Below are 19,176 nucleotides of genomic sequence, written 5' to 3'. Positions count from 1 at the left end.
GGTTGAAGGTGCCTGCGGGGTGACAGGCTGCTCTGGGTTACAGAATACCCCTGCTCAGCGCAGCTCCCGGAGATGGTCTCCCGCTACGCCAGCCCACTAACAGGAAATGTCACCAGCTGACAGGAAAAGAGCAGGCTGGCATTTAGAAGTGAGTCACTCCAGGGATTCTGAGATGTGCGGGAGGGGCAGCGGATGCTAGAGTGCGAAACACCCTCCTAGCGACAAAGATGGCTCTGTGGACTGTTTTCAGAGCAACCCTGTTTAAGGTCATGAAGTTGTCCTGCCAAGCTCTAGTCTTCGGTTCTTGAGAACAAATAGAAAACGAAGCAGGACAGAAAAACACACACACACAAGTAAATCTCCAGGCCTCTATATACAGGTTTGATCAAAAAGTCTGTTTGTGTATTATGGAAAACTCCAAATGAACTTCTTGGCCAACCCAATATTAAGATTCTCACTTAAAAAAAAAAAAATCCATAAAAGTTGTTAATGGGACACTTCACGAACCATGGCAGCTTACCTCTGCTCTGTAGAATTCTGTGGTAAACACCAGGTCAAATTTATATTCCTTCTTCTGATTAACCTGAAGCACAGAAATGGAATTTTAGCCAAGTGGAAGTTCTGTTAACAGAAATCAAACGTGAATATTCATTGGAAAGACTGATTATGAAGTTGAAGCTTCCATACTTTGGCCACCTGATGCAAAGAGTCAACTCATTGATAAAGTCCCTGATGCTGGGAAAGATTGAAGGCAGGAGGAGAAGGGGACAACAGAGGACGAGATAGTTGGATGGCATCACCGACTCAATGGACATGAGTTTGAGCAAGCTCCGGGAGATGGTGAAGGACAGGGAAGCCTGGCGTGCTGCAGTCCATGGAATCACGAACAATCAGACAAGACTTAGTAACTGAACAACAACCGCTTACTCTCTTGGGATAACATGACATGCAAATGGAAGCTGTAGCACTTACACCTGAATAAAATCGATTTTTTTTTTTTAACCAGGAGAAAAGATCTCAAATTTTGGTCTGATCATGCCACTCTGCTTGCTGATTTGACAGCTGCTCACAAACAGGAAGGTTGAGAGGGGGAAACTGGTCCTAATGCTAGAAGCTGGCTTTGTGGGAGCAGCTGGAGGAGAAACAGACGTGAGCACACAGGGTTGAGGAGAGGGTTCCCTCCTTCCCCAACCACCGGTGCCCCTCCATGCCCTGTGCTGGGCACCGGGCCTCAGCAGCTCCCCCTCCTGCCGCTCACAGTTGAAAACAGGATCCGGCGACAAAGATGCAGCCAGTAATGATGGGTTTCCAGGTGGTAAGCGAAGAAAGAGTGGGGGTTGAGGAAGGCGTCTGGGGGAGGAGCCCTCAGTGGAGGTCAAAGGGACAGTGCGGAAGCAGCACCCAGACGCAGGGGAGGGCAGAGTGGACCCGCACGGGAGGCCTGAGGTGGGGGAGCTCTGTGACGGGCTGAGCCTGGGGCAGGCTGAGTTACCACAGCAATCACGGTCTCGGAGCTTCACAAGTAGGCATGCTTCTAAACTTTGGAAATGCATGTTTAGCCTTTTTAAACCTTTGAACTGATTCCAATGCAGAGCTTTAGAGAATACATATCCATATCACTGAAGCCCATTAGACTGTTCAGAAGAACTTTGTTATTGGCCATCATTTTTTTTATAAAGAGCACAATGATCATTCAGTAAAAGGGATGTTTTCTAGAGAAGAAAGGGAGCTTCTGCCACCTGGAGCTGAAGTTATTCCACACAGTGTTAAGTTATTCTGGAAACAGCCATTTCCCTTTTGTGGGAGGTGGGGGTGAGGCGGAAACACAGCCGCACAGGGTCTTAGTTCCCCAACCAGGGATCAAACTCATGTACCCCTGCAGTGGAAGCACAGAGTCTTAACCACTGGACCACCAGGGAATTTCCTCCGCTTCCTGTGAACTTTAGCCCAGGAACACAACCACCAAGCATGGTCATTTTAAGTGGACCAGATATCATCCATTCCTATCACAGACTTAAAAAAAAAATAAATTCTGGGAAACTGGAGAATGGAGAGTGAGGATTCTATGGCAATTGTTTACAGAAGGAATATTTAAATGTGTGGATGTATAGATATTGCTGGGGGTCAAGGGGCACCCAGAGCCCATGCGTGAGAGCTGTTTGTTTAGGGCTCATTTTCAATCTCAAAACAAGTTCTGGTGGAAGCTGAGACACTGATTTCACTTACATATTCATACAAATTACAAAATTCATACACATGTGTCTGTCTTCTCAGCCATTCACTGTTTGCCACCTACTATGCCAGGCACCAGGGAGATACAAGGAAATTAAACATCCTGTCCAGCCTGACCGGAAACCTGCACCCTGTGTGGACAGGATAAATCAACAGCCACACAGCGCAGCTTTCCTATGTGGCCGGAGCACATGTGTGCTGGGCACTTAATCTGGGGAGGCTTTCTAGAGAAAAGGGGAGCCAGGCAAAGACGTGGGAATGGAGGGCAGGGGCTGGCGTTTCAGGGAAGGCTGCGAAGCTAGGGAAAAGGCTGTCTGGGGAGGCTGGCACAAGGTCACAAAAGCATTTTTTTGTAGAGGACTTGGAAATTGATCCCAAAGACTGTGGGAACCCCAGTAAGGTAAACACTGCAGCACTCAGACTGTTGTGCAGAGCAAAGCGCAACAGAGTTTAGATGGTGCCTTGGTCAGGGTAAAAGTCCAGTGCTCACTATTTGTATTGTTATTAAAACCTATTCAAACCCACAGCTAACATCACACTCAACAGCGAAAAGCTAACAGCATTCCCTCTAAGATCAGGAACAAGACAAAGCTGTCCACTCTCACCACTTTTATTCAACATAGTTTTGGAAGTCCTAGCCACAGCAATCTGAGAAGAAAAAAATTAGAGGAATCCAAATTGGAAAAGAAGTAAAACTGTCACTGTTTGTGGATGACATGATACTATACACAGAAAATCCTAAAGATGCCACCAGAAAATGACTAGAGCTCATCAATGAATTTGGTAAAGTTGCAGGATACATGGAAATTCTCTGATGGTCCAGTGGTAAGGATTTGGTGCCTTCACTGCAGAGGGCCCAGGTTCAATCCCCGGTTGGGGAACTAAGATCCCACAAGTCACAGGGTGGCACACCACCCCTCCCCACAGAGCTGCAGTATACAATACACAGAAATCTGTTGCATTTCTACACACTAACAACGAAAGATCAGGAAAAATAAGGAAACTATCCTAATCACCACTACATCAATGCAATCCCTATCAATTACCAATGGCATTTTTCATAGAACAAAAATTTTTGTCATTTGTAGGGAAACACAAATGACCTTGAATAGCAAAGCAATCCTGAGAAAGAAAGATGGAGCTGGAGGAATCAGGCTCCCTGACCTGAAACTACACTACAGGTAGCTTCCCTGGTGGTCCAGTGGTTAGGAATCCACCTTCCAGGGCAGGAGACAAGGGTTCGATTGCTGGCCGGGAAGCTGGGATCCCACATGCTGTGCAGCAACTAAGCCTATGCACTGCGACTACTGAGCCCACATGAGCCCACATGAGCCCACATGAGCCCAACTACTGAGCCACAACTCAAAAAGCCCACACGGAATGAGAAGAATTCACCTTCAAAATGCACAAGCAGCTCATATAGCTCAATACCAAAACAACAAACAGCTCAATCAAAAACTGGGCAGAGGATCTAAGTAGACATTTCGCCAAAGAAGACATATAGATGGCCAAAAAGCACAGGAAAAGATGCTCAGTGTTGCTAATTATTAGAGACACACAAATGAGTTTTCACCTCACACTGGTCAGAATGGCCATCGTCAAAAAGTCTACAAACAATAAATGCTGGAGAGGGTGTGGAGAAAAGGAAACCCACCCATAAATGTTGGTGGGAATATAAACTGGTGCAGCCACTATGGAGAACAGTATAAGGATTCCTTCAAAAACCAAAAACAGAACTACCATACGACCCAGCAATCCCACTCCTGGACATACACCCAGAGAAAACCATAATCTGAAAAGATACCTGCCCCCAGTGTTCACTGCAGCACTGTTTACGATAGCCAAGACATGGAAGCGACCTCAATGCCCATCAACAGAGGAATGAAGAAGGGGGTACGTACATACAATGGAATACTACTCAGCCACAAAAAGAAGGAAATAACATCATTTACAGCAACATGGACGGACCTAGAGATTGCCATAGTGAGTGAAGCAAGTCAGAGAAGAACAAATATCATATGATACTGCTTATATGTGGAATCTAAAAAATGATAAAAAATGAACCTATTTACAAGACAGAAATTGAGTCACAGATGTAGACAACAAGCTTATGGTCACCAAAGGGGAAATGAGGAGAGAGGGGTAATGTGGGAGACTGAGATTGACATATTCATGCCGCCATATGTAACTAATAAGAGCCTACTGTGCAGCACACGGAGCTCTTCTCAGTACTCTATACATCACCTGAGGATACATGTTGATGTCTGGCAAAACCACTACAATATTGTAAAGTAATTAGCCTCCAATTAAAATTAATAAATTTATATTAAAAAAGAGTGGATATATGCATATGTATAACTGATTTACTGTGCTATATGGCAGAAGCTAACACAACATTGTAAATCAACTATACTCCAATAAAAATTACCTGAAAAAATCACATGAGGGAGAGAAAGAACTGTGCTGGGAAGCAGGGTCTGGTCCAAGGATGAGACTATGGAAGGCTGAGATCCAGACTCCATCTAGCTTGTGCTGCACTCAGTATGCCAGCAAATTTGGAAAACTCAGCATTGGCCACAGCACTGGGAAAGGTCAGTTTTCATTCCAATCCCAAAGAACGTTCAAACTACCCCACAAACTGCACTCATTTCACATGCTAGCAAGGTAATGCTCAAATCCTTCCAGCCAGTCTTCAACAATATGTGAACTGAGAACGTCCAGATGTACAAGCTGGTTTAGACAAAGCAGAGGAACCAGAGACCAAACATCAGTTGGATCTTAAAAAAGGCAAGGGAATTCCAAAAAAACATCTACTTCTGCTTCACTGACTACGGTAAAGCCTTTGACTGTGTGGATCACGACAAACTGGAAAATTCTTAACAGAGATGAGAATACCAGACCACCTTACCTGCCTCTTGAGAAAGCTGTATGCAGGTCAAGAAGTAAGAGTTAGAACCAGATACGGAACAACAGACTGCTTCAAACATCAGCCTAGTGTGCTACAGTTAATGGGGTCACAGAGTCAGCATGACCAAGCAACTGAAAAACAACAGCTTGTTTTTACTTTGGTTTTCTCCTGCCTGGAGCTTGCAGAGAACCGGCAAGGCTGTATATTGTCACTCTGCTTATTTAACTTATATGCAGAGTACATCATGCAAAATGCTGGGCTGGATGAAGTACAAGCTGGAATCAAGATTGCCGGGAGAAATATCAGTAACCTGAGATATGCAGATGACACCATGCTTACGGCAGAAAGCAAAGAGGATCTAAAGAGCTTCTTGATGAAAGTCAGAGGAGAGTGAAAAAGATGGCTTAAAACTCAACATTCAAAAAACTAAGATTATGGCATCCAGTCCCATCACTTCGTGACAAATAGGTAGGGAAAAAAAATGGAAACAGTGACAAGACTTTATTTTCTTGGACTCCAAAATCACTGCAGGTGACTACAGCCATGAAACTAAGACACTGGCTCCTTGGAAGAAAAGCTACGACAAACCTAGACAGTGTATTAAAAGCGGAGACGTTACTTTGCCAACAAAGGTCTACATCAAAGCTATGGTTTTTCCAGAAGTCATGTATGGAAAAGTTGGACCATAAAGAAGGCTGAGTGGCGAAGAACTGATGCTTTTGAACTGTGGTCTTGGAGAAGACTCTTGAGAGTCCCTTGGACTGCAAGGAGATCCAACCAGTCCATCCTAAAGGAGATCAGTCCTGAATATTCACTGGAAGGACTGATGCTGAAGCTGATGCTACAATACTTTGACCACCTGATGCGAAGAGCTGACTCACGGGAAAAGACCCTGATGCTGGGAAAGATCGAGGGCAGGAAGGAAAGGGGACTACAGAGGATGAGACGGTTGGATGGCATCATCGACTCAATGGACAATAGTTTGAGCAAACTCTGGGAGATAGTGAAGGACAGGGAAGCCTGGAGTGCTGCAGTTCATGGGGTCACAAAGAGTCAGACACAACTGAGGGACTGAAAACAATAGCTTGTTTATACTTCGGTTTTCTCCTGCCTGGAGCTCACAGAGAGCCGTTAAAGGGTGTATGTGGGACCTGAATGAAAGTAGCTGAACAAGGTGCCCCATACATCTGCCTCCAAGTCTCCTCGACACCAGACCCGAGTTAGAGGAACACAGAGAACACCCCCCTGAGCCATGCGGACACCAACAGCTGAGACTCACAGAGGCAGTAGTTCTGTGTGCTGGCAGGTCTAAGGCTTGAACTGCTCTCTGCACCAGCCCTGTAGACCTCCCACCTGCTCCATGCATGACCTGGGAGTCTGCCCTTCACCTCCACTTAGGGGCCTGGGGTCAGCCCCCTTCACAGGAGTCAGGATGCCCCTCAGGCTGCTATCTGGGGGTCAGGAGAGTTGGTGGTACCACCTTCATGCTCCAGGACATGGAAGAAGGCCAGGAAGCAGCTGGATGTCATAAAAGGAGATTCAGTGGAGGTGGCGGTAGAAGCTGTGGCATTTCCTGTCATGCCCCCAGGAAGGCAATACGGAGAACAATCTTAAGGACCACCCACCTTTCCATAACTAATAAACTGGGCACACTTATTTGCTATCCACAGAAATTCACAAAAGCCTGCTTTAACCTTGATATAATTGTGCATATTTCAAATAGAGTACTTAAGACATTATTTGACTCTGTAGTTTTTTTTGAAAACACATGGAGGCTAAATGAGGAGCTGTTACCAAGTTCAAGCTCGCTCTGCTCGCCATTAAGATGAGTCAATGAACCTAGACGAGGCGTTGGGATCAGGAAGGGACTGTATTTGGGAACCGGCTGACTGAGAAGATGGCAGGCTAGCATCTCAAAATAACCATCTTGTTGGGGCCGGGCTGCCGGATTCTTTTATGGATCAGAGCTGGGGGGAGAGGGGAGGTGAGGAAACAAAGTAAAAAGCTATTCAATCCTTGTAAATGTGCCCTGAAATGGTAAGCCTCAGGCAGGGTGATGTTTTTGCTTCACTTCCTTCACAGATGGGCAGCTCAGGTTATCTCCCTGAGGCAGACCACTATAACAATAAAAGCTGCAAAATAAAGGTTGCAGGAGCAGATCCAGAGTAAATTCAAAATTAACCCTTCCCAGTTACAGCACCAGTACCTACTCTTTGCGGGGAAAGAAACATCTGCAGTAACCAAGGCTGTGAGCTGAGTCAGGATGGAGCTGTCCTTCTGAAGGGTCATTTTTCTTCCTGGTTTGCTCTGCTTCTTTTGTATTAATCAGGCACTCTTAAAAACATCTACATTTTGTCCCAAATAGGATTTTTATATTTGTGGTTGTACTTTATCATTTATCAAGACTGAGTCCCTTTATCTCCCCTAAAGGCCTCTCCCGGCTCCCTTCCTCTGAGTCACCAGGTCCTCTGAGGCCAAGTTGCTGGTTCTCCAGAGATAAGATGGCAGCCTTGGAAGACCAGTCAGGGCCGTCCGGGATGAGTGTCTCACGCTCCTCAGGGCACTTTAGGGCTGTGTGTTCCCTTGGCTGTCTCTGATTAAACCACCCTGTGATGAAGAGGTCTCTATAGTTCAAATGCACCCCAGGAGTTCTGAACGTGAAACAGGGCTGGGAGCAGGAGGACAGGGAAGAGACTGTCACAGCCACCCTCGGGGCAGTCAGGCCACAGGAGAAGGACTTGAAATAGTTCATGGTACAGCTGATTATTTGATCACGGATGACGTAGGAGCTATGAAAGGGTAACTGGAGAAATGATCTAGTCTGGGGACCAGAAAAGTGACATCTGAGCTGAACTCTGAAGTGAAGGAATTAACTTTGGGGATGTCAGGATGAGGGTACGTGTGCACAGGTTCACTGCGACTGACTCTTTGAGACCCCGTGGGTTGTAGCTCACCAGGCTCCTCTGTCCATGAGATTTCCAAGACAAGAATACTGGATAGCCACTCCCTTCTCCAGGGGAACTTCCTGACCCAGGGATCAAACCTGCCACATTGTAAAGCAGATTCTTTACCATCTGTGCCATCTGGGAAGCAGGATGACTGTGAGTGGCTGGCAAACATTCCACACAGAAGGATGTGGGATGAACCAAGGTGGGGATGGCAGAAATGCAGGGAAGAGTATGGTAGACAGATGCGGATGTGAACTAGCAGGTCAACATGGTCAGCTAAATACATTACTCAGGTCAGAAAGAATCACTAGAATGCACATTTTGTGTTAGTACAACGTTATTAAATCTACCATCATTTAAAGGATGCTTATATGTATAGAACAATAGTATATACCCTCTAGGGCCTGTGCTGGGTGAGGTTCTAAGCATATCACATGTCTTTCCTGGGTTAACAGAGCTCTGAAGGCCTGTACACAAGAGATGCAGCTAAAGGAGCAGGGAGGGACCACTGCACAACTGTTACACTGGCAATAAATGGGAAAGTGCGTAAGGCCAACCTGTTGGCCAAGGCTGGGGGTTCATGGCTGGTGGAAGGTAGCTCGGTGCAGCCTGGCTGCGGGGCAGTCTGGATGACTCAGCCAAATCAAGATTATACATACTTTTAGGATCCAATAGCTACTTCCAGGTATGTATCCCAGAGAAACGGTGACACTGTAACAGGGGACTTATGGGATGTTCCTTGAGGCATTCTGTGTGTGGTGGGAAGTTGGAGACAATCTGCTGTGCCTCTCTGGGGGGTAGGCAGGTAGAATGGGGGTGCTATGCAGAAGGGCAGGAGGAGAAGGGGGAGACAGAGGATGAGCTAGTGGGGCGGCATCACCGACTCGATGGACATGAGTTTGAGCAAACTCCAGGAGATAGTGAAGGACAGGGAAGCCTGGCGTGCTGCAGTCCACGGGGTCACAAAAAACTGGACGTAACTTAGCAACTGAAAAACAAGCACAGATCACAGCGGGGAGAGGTAGCCAACCAGCCATCCTTAGAGCGACTAAGAGAGACCCTCAAGGCAGGAAGTGAAAACAGCAGACACAGGAAAATGCACAGCATACCACTTACAAAAATGTTTTAAATAAAAATTTACACACACAGCAACAATCTCTCTCATAAGAACATTCACAGGGATTTCCCTGGTGGTCCAGTGACTAAGACTCAGAGTTCCCAATGCAGGGGGCATGTGGTTTGATCCCTAGTCAGGGAACTAGACCCCACAGGCTGCAACTAAGACCTGGCGCAATCAAATTAAACAGAAGAAAACACAGACAGAGGATACGTCAGCCCTTCTAGTTCCCCAAGGGAGGTGGGAAGAATGGTGCAGACGAAGAATGTCGCCTACCATATCAGCAAACAAAAACTACTGCAGCCATAAAGCCCCTACAGTGCGCCCTGAGGGGCATTCAGGAAGGAGAGAAGCAGGACACTGGCCCTAAATAGTTGAGGTGTCTATCAAAGGAGTGATTTCAATGAGCCCAGACTCCTGCATCTTCCCATACATACACAAGCTCTAAACTCTAACTTGAAATGTCTGTATTTGTGACTAACAGTAATCTTGTCATCTTTGGATATTTGACATTTTTCCCCCCAGAAAGAACTCCTACATCTCCTGGCTCCTCCCTCACCTCTTTGGAACAGTCCCTCAGCACAATCTGAGAGGCTGTATCCTGGGCTATAGTCCTCAGTGAGTCCACCAAAGAGAACAAACTTCTCAACTCTTAGGTTATGTATTTCTTCAGCTGACAGATCCGGTGGCCAGTGAAGGGACCCAGGGCAGGCTTCTCCGCTTCACCCGGATCCGGAGCCGAGGCACCAGCAGTGGCCTCTTAGCCCAGCCTGCCTCCTCAGAGAGAGTTGCAGTGAAAATGACAAAAAGAGGAGTGAGGTTTTTTCTTTCCCTTTCTTGACAACAAAGAAGATTAAACACAACAGTGAGCAGGCCTGAACATGCCCTAGTTTGTTTGTTTGTTTGTTTACTTTAACTGCTCCTAACTCTGCAGGTCTGCAAAGAAGTTTGCTTTTCTGCCTTCTAACTGCAGCTGTGCTGTGCTGTGTCAACTGTGCTGAGTCACTGTGCTGTGGCTGTGCTGAGTCACTCAGTCGTGTCCAACTCTTTGTGACCCCTGGACTGCAGCCCTCCAGGCTCCTCTGTCCATGGGAATTTTGAACAAGGCAAGAATACTGGAGTGGGCTGCCATGCCTCCTCCAGGGGATCTTCCCAACCTAGGGATCAAACTCAGGTCTTCTGCATTGCTGGCAGATTCTTTGCCATCTGAACCACCAGGGAAGCCCAATAATACTGGAATGGGTAGCCTATCCCTTCTCCAGGGGATCTTCCTGACCCAGGAATTGAATCAGGGTCTCCCTCATTGCAGGCGGATTCTTTACAAGTTGAGCTACCAGGGAAGCCCCTGCAGGAGCTAAACTTCACACCTGTTTTCCTTTGGCTCTATGCTAAATGCATCCTGCACCTGGTGTTTACCCTTGCAACACTCTTCCCCTTATAGTTCTTTTTACAGATCAGTACGAAGGCCACAGAGCCAGCCAACCACCCGACTCAGTGACTGGGCGCCTGACACAGCCTATGACTGTCTTTGAAACAATGCAAGAGGAAGCAATCAAGATGCTAACCCTTCTGTTCCTCATCCCCAACTCCTGACTGCGAGCCCTCATCTTATATAAGCCCCTAGCGCAGGGTGGGGGGGGAGGGGGTACACAGATCTGAGGCATAAGCCTACTGGGTTCCCCTCTCCACTGGCTGAGAATTAAAGCCACCTTTCTATTTCCTCGAAGCTCTGTCTCCGTATCTTTGTTTGGCTTCAGTGGGCAGAGAAAGCTAAGATTTTGGCCGGTGACAAGAGTACAGACAAATGTGTGTGAATCTCTCCTGGCCTGCAGCTCTCCCAGCAGTGGCTGAGGGTCCTAAGTTTTACTCGGTGGTGTTAACCTCCTCTTGCCTCCAAGATTATCCTGAAAACTTAGTTTCAAGAAGAGGTACCTGGGTTATTCTCAGTTAAAAGACACTGAGCAGGGCTGGACTGTGTAATTAGGTGGGAAGCTGGCCTGTTGTTTTAACTTGGATTGGCTATTTTAATAGAGTTTTTCAGAATAAAATGGAAGATATCTCATGAGAGCTTTCAGCTCCAAGGAAGGAGATCTCCTAGTGGGCTTTCTCAGGTAATTGAGAAACTTGTGGGAGTGCTGGAAGCACGTCCTCATACCACGCAGCTGTCCCTATAGGGAAACCCACACATTTTAATTAAAAACTTGCTCTGCCAGGGATGAGCCTACAAGCTGGCCACTCTGATGGGAGCACTCAGAGTGGTCTTAACACTACCAGAAGGAGAAACTGAGACACCGGGAGAGCTGGATCGACTCTAGGGTGACATCTAGCGGAGTCAAGCTTACAAACAGCACACAGGTCCACGACAGCATTGTCACGAGCATTTTACCTCAACAAACTGACTTTACAATGGGGAACAAAGCTTTCAAAGCAAAAGAGCAGTAGATTGCCAGCCTCCAACTAACACCCCAGCCAGGTTCATGTACAACACATATGGAAATTTATACTTGCAAATACTCACTTCACTGGAAGAACTATACTAGGAGCTCTCAACCAAAAATGGTCAAATTGGGGCTCTTTTAACATTCTGAAACTCATTTTTAAGTGTGTATGCAGCTAGAAAGAGCCTACTCGATAAAATATCTTTTCAGAATTCAGAAACAAAGGCCCTTCTAGGAGAAACTTGCATTTCTCTCCCTGTGTCTTTAAGATGTAAATGCTCTACCTGATTTTCTTAAGTGTGTGTGTGGTGTGTGTGTGTGTGGTATGTGTGTGGTGTGTGTGTGGTGTGTGGTGTGTGTGTGTGTGGTGTGTGTGGTGTGTGTGTGTGTGTGTGTGTGGTGTGTGTGTGGTGTGTGGTGTGTGTGTGTGGTGTGTGTGGTGTGTGTGTGTGGTGTGTGTGTGGTGTGTGTGTGTGTGGTGTGTGTGTGTGTGTGGTGTGTGTGTGTGGTGTGTGTGTTTGTGGGGTGTGTGTGTGTGTGGTGTGTGTGGTATGTGGTGTGGGTGTGTGGTGTGTGGGGGGTGTGTGTGTGGTGTGTGTGTGTGGGGGGATGTCTGTGGTGTGTGGGGTGTGTGGTGTGTGTGTGGTGTGTGTGGTTTGTGTGGTGTGTAGTATGTGAGTGTGTGTGTGCTGTGTGTGTGTGGTGTGTGGTGTGTGTGTGGTGTGTGTGTGGTGTGTGTGTGGTGTGTGGTGTGTGTGTGTGTGTGTGTGTGTGTGTGTGTGTGTGTGGTGTGTGTGTGTGTGTGTGTGTGTCTGGTGTGTGTGTGGTGTGTGCTGTGTGTGTGTGTGTGTGTGGTGTGTGGTGTGTGTGTGGTGTGTGTGTATGTGTGTGTGTGTGTGTGTGTGTGTGTGTATGGTGTGTGTGTGGTGTGTGTGTGTGTGTGTGTGTGTGTGTATGGTGTGTGGTGTGTGTGTGCGCTGTGTGGTGTGGTGTGTGTGTGGTGTGTGTGTGCTGTGTGGTGTGGTGTGTGTGTGCGCTGTGTGGTGTGGTGTGTGTGTGGTGTGTGTGTGTGGTGTGTGGTGTGTGTGTGTATGTGTGTAGTATGTGAGTGTGTGTGTGTGTGGTGTCGTGTGTGGTGTGTGTGTGTGTGTGTGTGGTGTGTGTGTGTGTATGGTGTTGTGTGTGGTGTGTGTGTGTTGACAGTCTGGTCTCTACCATCTGGAAGGTACACATGTGCACAACCGGCAGCCCACGGAACAGACTGGGCTTCTGAGAAGACTCCGTCTGGCTGAGGCAACTCTAGGGGCTTCTGTCACCTTAACCTTTGCTGCATCTACCTGTGCAACAAAGATCTTTACTTTCTGAGACTATTCTGGGAAGTGTGTTAATCATTCGGTTGTGTCTGACTCTTTGCCATCCATGGACTGTAGCCCACCAGGCTCCTCTGTCTGTGGAATTCTCCAGACAATACTGGAGCGGGTTGTCGTTCCCTTCTCTAGGGGGGCTTCCTGACCCAGGTAGTCTATAGGGACAAATGAAATGGATATAGAAAGCTGTACAATATTTGTAGAAAGGCTGCTCTGACAAAGTTATTCCATGCATGGTTCCGTTTGGATTGACTTTAATTAGATAAGTAAATTTTGTTGTTGAGGGTGGGCTGGTGCAAGACTGGAGTTTGGTTTTCTCTCTCATTTTTATAAGAACACAGTTTTCTTATGAACTATTTTTGGTAACAGATTGTGAATAGCTCTGCCTTCTACATGATCTGTCATTTGCCTTAAATATCTTTTATTGTCTCTTTGGTTGAGTGAATAAGCATTGCTTCAGTGACCTATAATTCTATTTGACCAAGTGTTTTAAAAACTTGATGTTTTTTTAAAAAAGAACAAACTTTCCAAATATCAAATTCTAATTAAGATTCTTTTGACCCCCCGCTAACTTTGGGATGCTTCAAAGGACCCCTGTACGTCCCAAAGAGAGAGATTAAACTAATTAGGTTTATCTGGCATGTTAAATTACATGGGTAGCACTATCAACTAAGTGTAGCAAAACTTTCATCTTTTATAGGTAAATGTCATTAGTGTAGTCATTCCGAAAGTTTTACAGAATTCCTAAAAATCTGATGTGTCCTAATACACTGTTATTAGTCATTATCTTTAAAAGGTGGTACGCCACAAAAATAACTAAATTTCTTGTCAATTATTTTGTAAACAGATCTTTAACCATGCCATTTTAAGTCTTTTGTCATTTATAGACAATAATTGTTTTACTCTCATGCTTTTACAAAATGAGGATTTTCAAGAAGATTCATAAAAAGAGCTTTTTGACAAATTTGTTTCTGATAACTTTGAGATCATATCATTGAACTCAGTGAGAAATTACAAAACTCTAATGGAAAACCTAATGACTTCATACAGATCAACTGGAATTACACAGAACTGAACAAATTGATAAATATGATTTACAATTTTATGACTTCTGAAATATTCTAATTTTTAATGTTTGTTTTCCAGAAAGTCTTTCCTCTTATACTCTTTTTTGACCTACAACAAGCTGATAAAATATACCTTTGTAAACAAAGATGAAACATTCATCTTTTTCTCTCTACATCATCCTTCCAAAATTTGGCTTATCCAGCTGGCTCTCCTGTGAACTTGATGGCTTACTGCGACCAGATTACAATTAGCTACACTAACCATTGTTTTAATTTTTTCTCATTGTTTTCAAATTACTTATGCTTTGTGTCTTTCTCTGCTGTATTTTATTAATGTTACTAGCTGTATTACCTATATTCTATTTTATAAGACTATTGTCTCTTTCATTACCCAATGCACAACCAGGCCACTGAAAAAAATCAGGCTAAATGTCTTGAGGCAATCGACCACATATATAACTCTACATAAAATAACTGTAACAGTAAAATTCTAGATATGGGCAGAAGCAACAAGGAAAAACATTTTCCTGGATGATAACTGACTAGTGAAACGGTCAATTCAGAGGATTTTAGATAATCAACAGGGCCTCATCCAAAAAATTTAGCACACTGAATAAGCTATCAACAGAATCCTCACCTGATCTAGGAATGAGCTTTCCTAGAGCCATGGGACAAAGCTGGTCATGAAATGCCTCCCAACTGTTGGTCAAATTCATGACCAAGAAGGCACTGTGGACAAAGAATGGTGCCTGCCATTTCAGTAAACAAAGGATACTGCAGCCTTAAGACCCCAAAAGTGGACCCTGAGAGGAAACCAGGAGGGAGAAAAACAGGATACTGCTCCTAGATAGTTAAGATGTATATCAAAGGAATGATTTCAATGAGCCCAGACTCCTGCATCTTCCCATACATAGAAAAGCGCTAAAATCATTAACTTGAGGTGTCTGTTTTAGTGATCAGCAGTAATCTTTGGAAGTTCAACTACATGTTTGTTTGTTCTTTTCCAGCAAAATCTCCTACATCTCCTAGCTCTCCCCTTACCTCTTTGGAACAGTCCCTCAGAGCAATCTGAGCAGCTGTATCTGGGCTACAGTCCTCAGTTAAGTCCACCGAATAAAACAAACCTCTCAACTTCCAGGTTCTGCTTTGGTTTGTTTGTTTGTTTTTTCAGTTGACAATGGGAAAGGGAATAAAAGAGAATAACCAATCATCAGAGAGGGGTCTCCAGGGAGCAAAGGTGATGAGGGTATTACTCCCTCAGCTTTGTACCTGGGACCAACAAGTGCAAGAAGTTAAGTCCAAAGTAACTTGGTGTGGATGTCTCCACCCTGAACCTTAAACTTCTGTCTTTGACCTGCATATTGGTGTGACCAGATCTGTGAGTGCAGTAAACTGCTTACTGTAGTGATTCTGAATCTAGAGGCTCTGCACCTGGGATGAAGCCGAGGTCTCAAGTTCAGGTGGTCCTCCCCTGCACTTAGAACACGTGTTGCTACACGTGGTACATGGTACAAAGCTAATCCATTCATTGAAAGATGTTTTTTTTTAAAGCTGAACCTTTTTTAAGAGCCAGGTCTGTCGGGAAGGGGACAGGCAGGTCTGGCTTCCCTGATGTGAGGCGTGTTCCCACAGAGAGGATCACAGGGCTCTGTTCCTCCCATCCTCACGCTGCCAAAACTGCCCATCTGCAAACAGAATAGGAAGTTCCACAACCCTCTCTTAAAGCACGGCTCGGGGCACAGCACCTCCTTCTAATCTTTTCCAGAATGAGGCTTTTTATATAAACAACAAGTCAGCAAACAAAGCAATTGACCGTGTGGGTGTATAACCTGAAGGAATGAATTAGCAACTCTTTGCTACAGATTTCTAATTACGTGTAAAAGAGGACTTAGGTACTATAGCCTAGAAATAAATGCATTACAGTCATGGACCACCAGTGATGTGGTTCATGTTCTCATCTGTTTTTTGTGTGTTCTGTCAATTTTATAGGTTTCTTGGTTTTTGTCCCCAAAGGCCACGAACAAGGATAGTCCCTCGCAGCCGCCCTCTCTCAGGACAGGCTCTTTAGAAAAGTGACCAGAACTTTGATTTGGGGTAAAGTATCTGCCTGCAGTGCAGGAGATGCAGATTCGATCCCTGGGTTGGGAAGATCCCCTGAAGAAGGGGATGGCAACCCATTCCAGTATTCTGGCCTGGAGAATTCCATGGACAGAGGAGCCTGGGGGACTGCAGTCCACGGATGGCAAAGAGTCAGACATGAGACATGACTGAGAGGCCAACACTTCTCTTCACTTGGAGTCATTTGGGAGGGAAACAGGCCACTTTAAAAGTCCTGTTGAATAAAGTGTACCAGAGAATGCCTTCGAAGTACAACTTATCTCACTAGATTTTTTTTTATAAACAAAAAAATGCTCCTCAAATGTCTATCAAATCAATGTCAAGCATTTATTCAGGGACTGTGTATAAAGCCTCCTGCTAGCCACTGGGCAGCATCATGATAAAAGCTACATGTCAAATATACTGAACTCTCACTACATGCTTCATGTGGCTCGACACAGTGCCCAGGAAGTACTTAACACAGCACAAGAGTCCTTTCAGGGAAATACTGATCTTATCCCCATTTAAGGGTGAAGAAACTGAGGCACTTGCCCAAAGTTAAGGAATTAAGTCCCAGAGGTACTAAGTAGTGAAGCCTGGCTCCAGACCCCTGTTCGTCCCTTGCATAGTGCAAAGGTCACACATACAGACCCAGCCACTCCCTCTAAGAGAGGGCAGAAAGAAAGCTGTGGGGGTGTGTGTGGGAAGTGTGTGTGCGCGAGGTTTGAGAAAGGGAGGGAGGGACAGAGAAATTGACAGAGCTGGACTGTGCTTATAATCATGCTTCCTGTAGACAAGACAGTGAAGACCTTCTGGAAGGGAGACGGCCAGGCAGGGTATGTTCTGTTTCCTAAGGCTGCTGTAATGAAGTACCACAAACTGTGTGCCTTAACAGGACAGACATGAATTCTTTCACAGCTCTGAAGGCTACAAGTCCAAAATCAAGGTGTTGTCTAGTCTCTCTGAGGCTCTGGACAGAATCCCCTCTTGCCTCTCTGAGTTTCTGGTGGTGGCAGGCAAACCTTGGTGTTCTTGGCTTGCAGCTCTATCACTCCAGTCTCTGCCTCTGTCTTTAAATGGTGTTCTTCTCTCTGTATCTTCACATGACCTTCTGATAAGGTCATCAGTCACTGGGTTTAGGGCCCATGCTAACCCAGTATAGCCTTATCTTAATTACATCTGCAAAGACTTATTTCCAAGTAAGGTCGTAATCACAGGTACAGGGGTTAGGACTTCAACACAGCTTTTTTGTGGGCAAAATAACCCACAGAAGTATGAAAGTGAGGATCATCCAGGACTCTGGAAGGAGGCCCTGGATGCACCCTTTCAGGCAAGGCTTAAGTGGGCGCTTGAGTTAGTGCAGCCATGAGCAGGAATCTCCAGGAGGACGAGGGAATGGAGACGACCTGGGAGAGAGAGGGTGAGGGGACTCGGGACAGGAAGAGAGGTGAACAGCCAGGCTGGGGAGACCAGCAAGTTAGTGATGGGGATACTTGGAGTGGAGGTTACCATGATGGATGGGGCCAGATTAGAGAAGGTGTCTTCAGGGACTCTATTCTAGAGCAATGGGTTTCAAACTTGAGCTGGAACAGAATCTCCTGGAGGGCGTGCTAATGAAGACACTGGCCCCAGCAGTGTCTTATGGGGCTGGCCCCACTCCAGTTCTGATTCAGTAAACCGGGGGCGGGGCCTAAGCCCCTGCATTTTCACCAGTTCCAGGGGATGCTGTGGCTGCTGGTCCAAGGACCACACTTTGAGAACTCTCTGGCACTGAAGTTCGGAGGGAGGGACAGGAAGTAAACACTAGAGGTGGTCACTAGAAGACAGATGAGCAGGGGATGAAGCACATGACCATTTATGCTCTCCTAAGGCCTGAGGAGTCTCCTATCACGAGACTGAATGAAATGGAGGAGTGTTATCATAAATTCTGATCCACCTGGGGTCTCTGGCAAATCAGGCCATGATGCCTTACAAAGTTCAGGGGTCAGGTATACCCTCTCTTTCAGGGGATGCAACTGATAAACTCCATGATGACATACGATGTGCTGTTTTTCAAGCAGGGATATTTGGAGTAGGTAGTCTGGATTAAAAAGAAATGAATGGATCATGGTTGTCTTAAGGGTTAAAGGAGATAAGTTTATTTTATTACTGATATATGTATTTATTTAGGCTGCACTGGGTTTCAGTTGCAGCACGTAGGATCTGCAATCTTTGCTGCGGTATGTACAGTCTAGTCCCCTGACCAAGGACTGAATCTAGGTCCCCTGCACTGGAAACTCAGAGTCTTATCCATTGGACCACCAGTGCACGTGTGTGTGCTAAGTCACTTCAGTCGTGTCCGACGCTTTGCCACCCTAAGGATGGTAGCCCGCCAGGCTCCTCTATCCACGGGATTCTCCAGGCAAGAATGCTGGAGTGGGTTGCCATTTCCTTCTCCAGGGGATCTTTCTAACACAGGATCAAGCCCGAGTCTCTTACATCCCCTGCATTGGCAGGTGGGTTCTTTGCCACTAGCACCACCTGGGGAGTCCCTAGACCACCAGGCAAGTCCCTAAAATTGTTTTTGAAGAAAATTCACTTCTTTGCTTCCTGTTACATGGGTAGCGACTTGGCCATGTAATACAATTTACACCCAGAAGTTAAAAATCACACATTCCAAACGCGACTCCACTAAGTTGTGTCTCATTTTTCAGTAAAAAAGCTGTTTTCTGTAAAATACAAAGCTTTTGTTTTCAGGTGAGTGGGATCAAAGATGTTTCCTCCAGCACATGTCCAGACTATCATTATATTAGATACTATGCAATGCTTGCTTGCCTGTTTAAAACTCACTGAAATATGGGGCACGAGTACTGAATATAAAACTGAGGAACCTAATAAGGGATGGAGAATAGGCATTTATTATTCTAAGAGCACATTTTAAAAACCTAACATCCCCTTTAAACTCAATCAAATCCAACAAAAACCTGGGCAAATGGAGGAGTAGGGCTGGTACCCAGAGAAAT

General features: G+C 45.7%; 1 protein-coding gene across 1 annotated transcript in view; it reads right to left on the bottom strand.

The window, feature by feature from the left end:
- The window catches only part of RARRES1 (retinoic acid receptor responder 1), a 42,099-nt gene that overhangs the window by 15,419 nt on the left and 7,504 nt on the right, over positions 1 to 19,176 (bottom strand). Inside the window, exon 2 of the mRNA XM_004003212.6 lies at positions 521 to 583. Within this exon, the coding sequence (XP_004003261.1) occupies positions 521 to 583 (63 nt within the window). The remainder of the gene's footprint in view (positions 1 to 520; positions 584 to 19,176) is intronic.

This window comes from Ovis aries, chromosome 1 (genome assembly GCF_016772045.2).
Source record: "Ovis aries strain OAR_USU_Benz2616 breed Rambouillet chromosome 1, ARS-UI_Ramb_v3.0, whole genome shotgun sequence".
Classification (NCBI taxonomy): domain Eukaryota; kingdom Metazoa; phylum Chordata; class Mammalia; order Artiodactyla; family Bovidae; genus Ovis; species Ovis aries.
The sequence above is the reverse complement of the archived record's forward strand: the minus strand, read 5'-3'. Positions and strand labels throughout refer to the sequence as shown.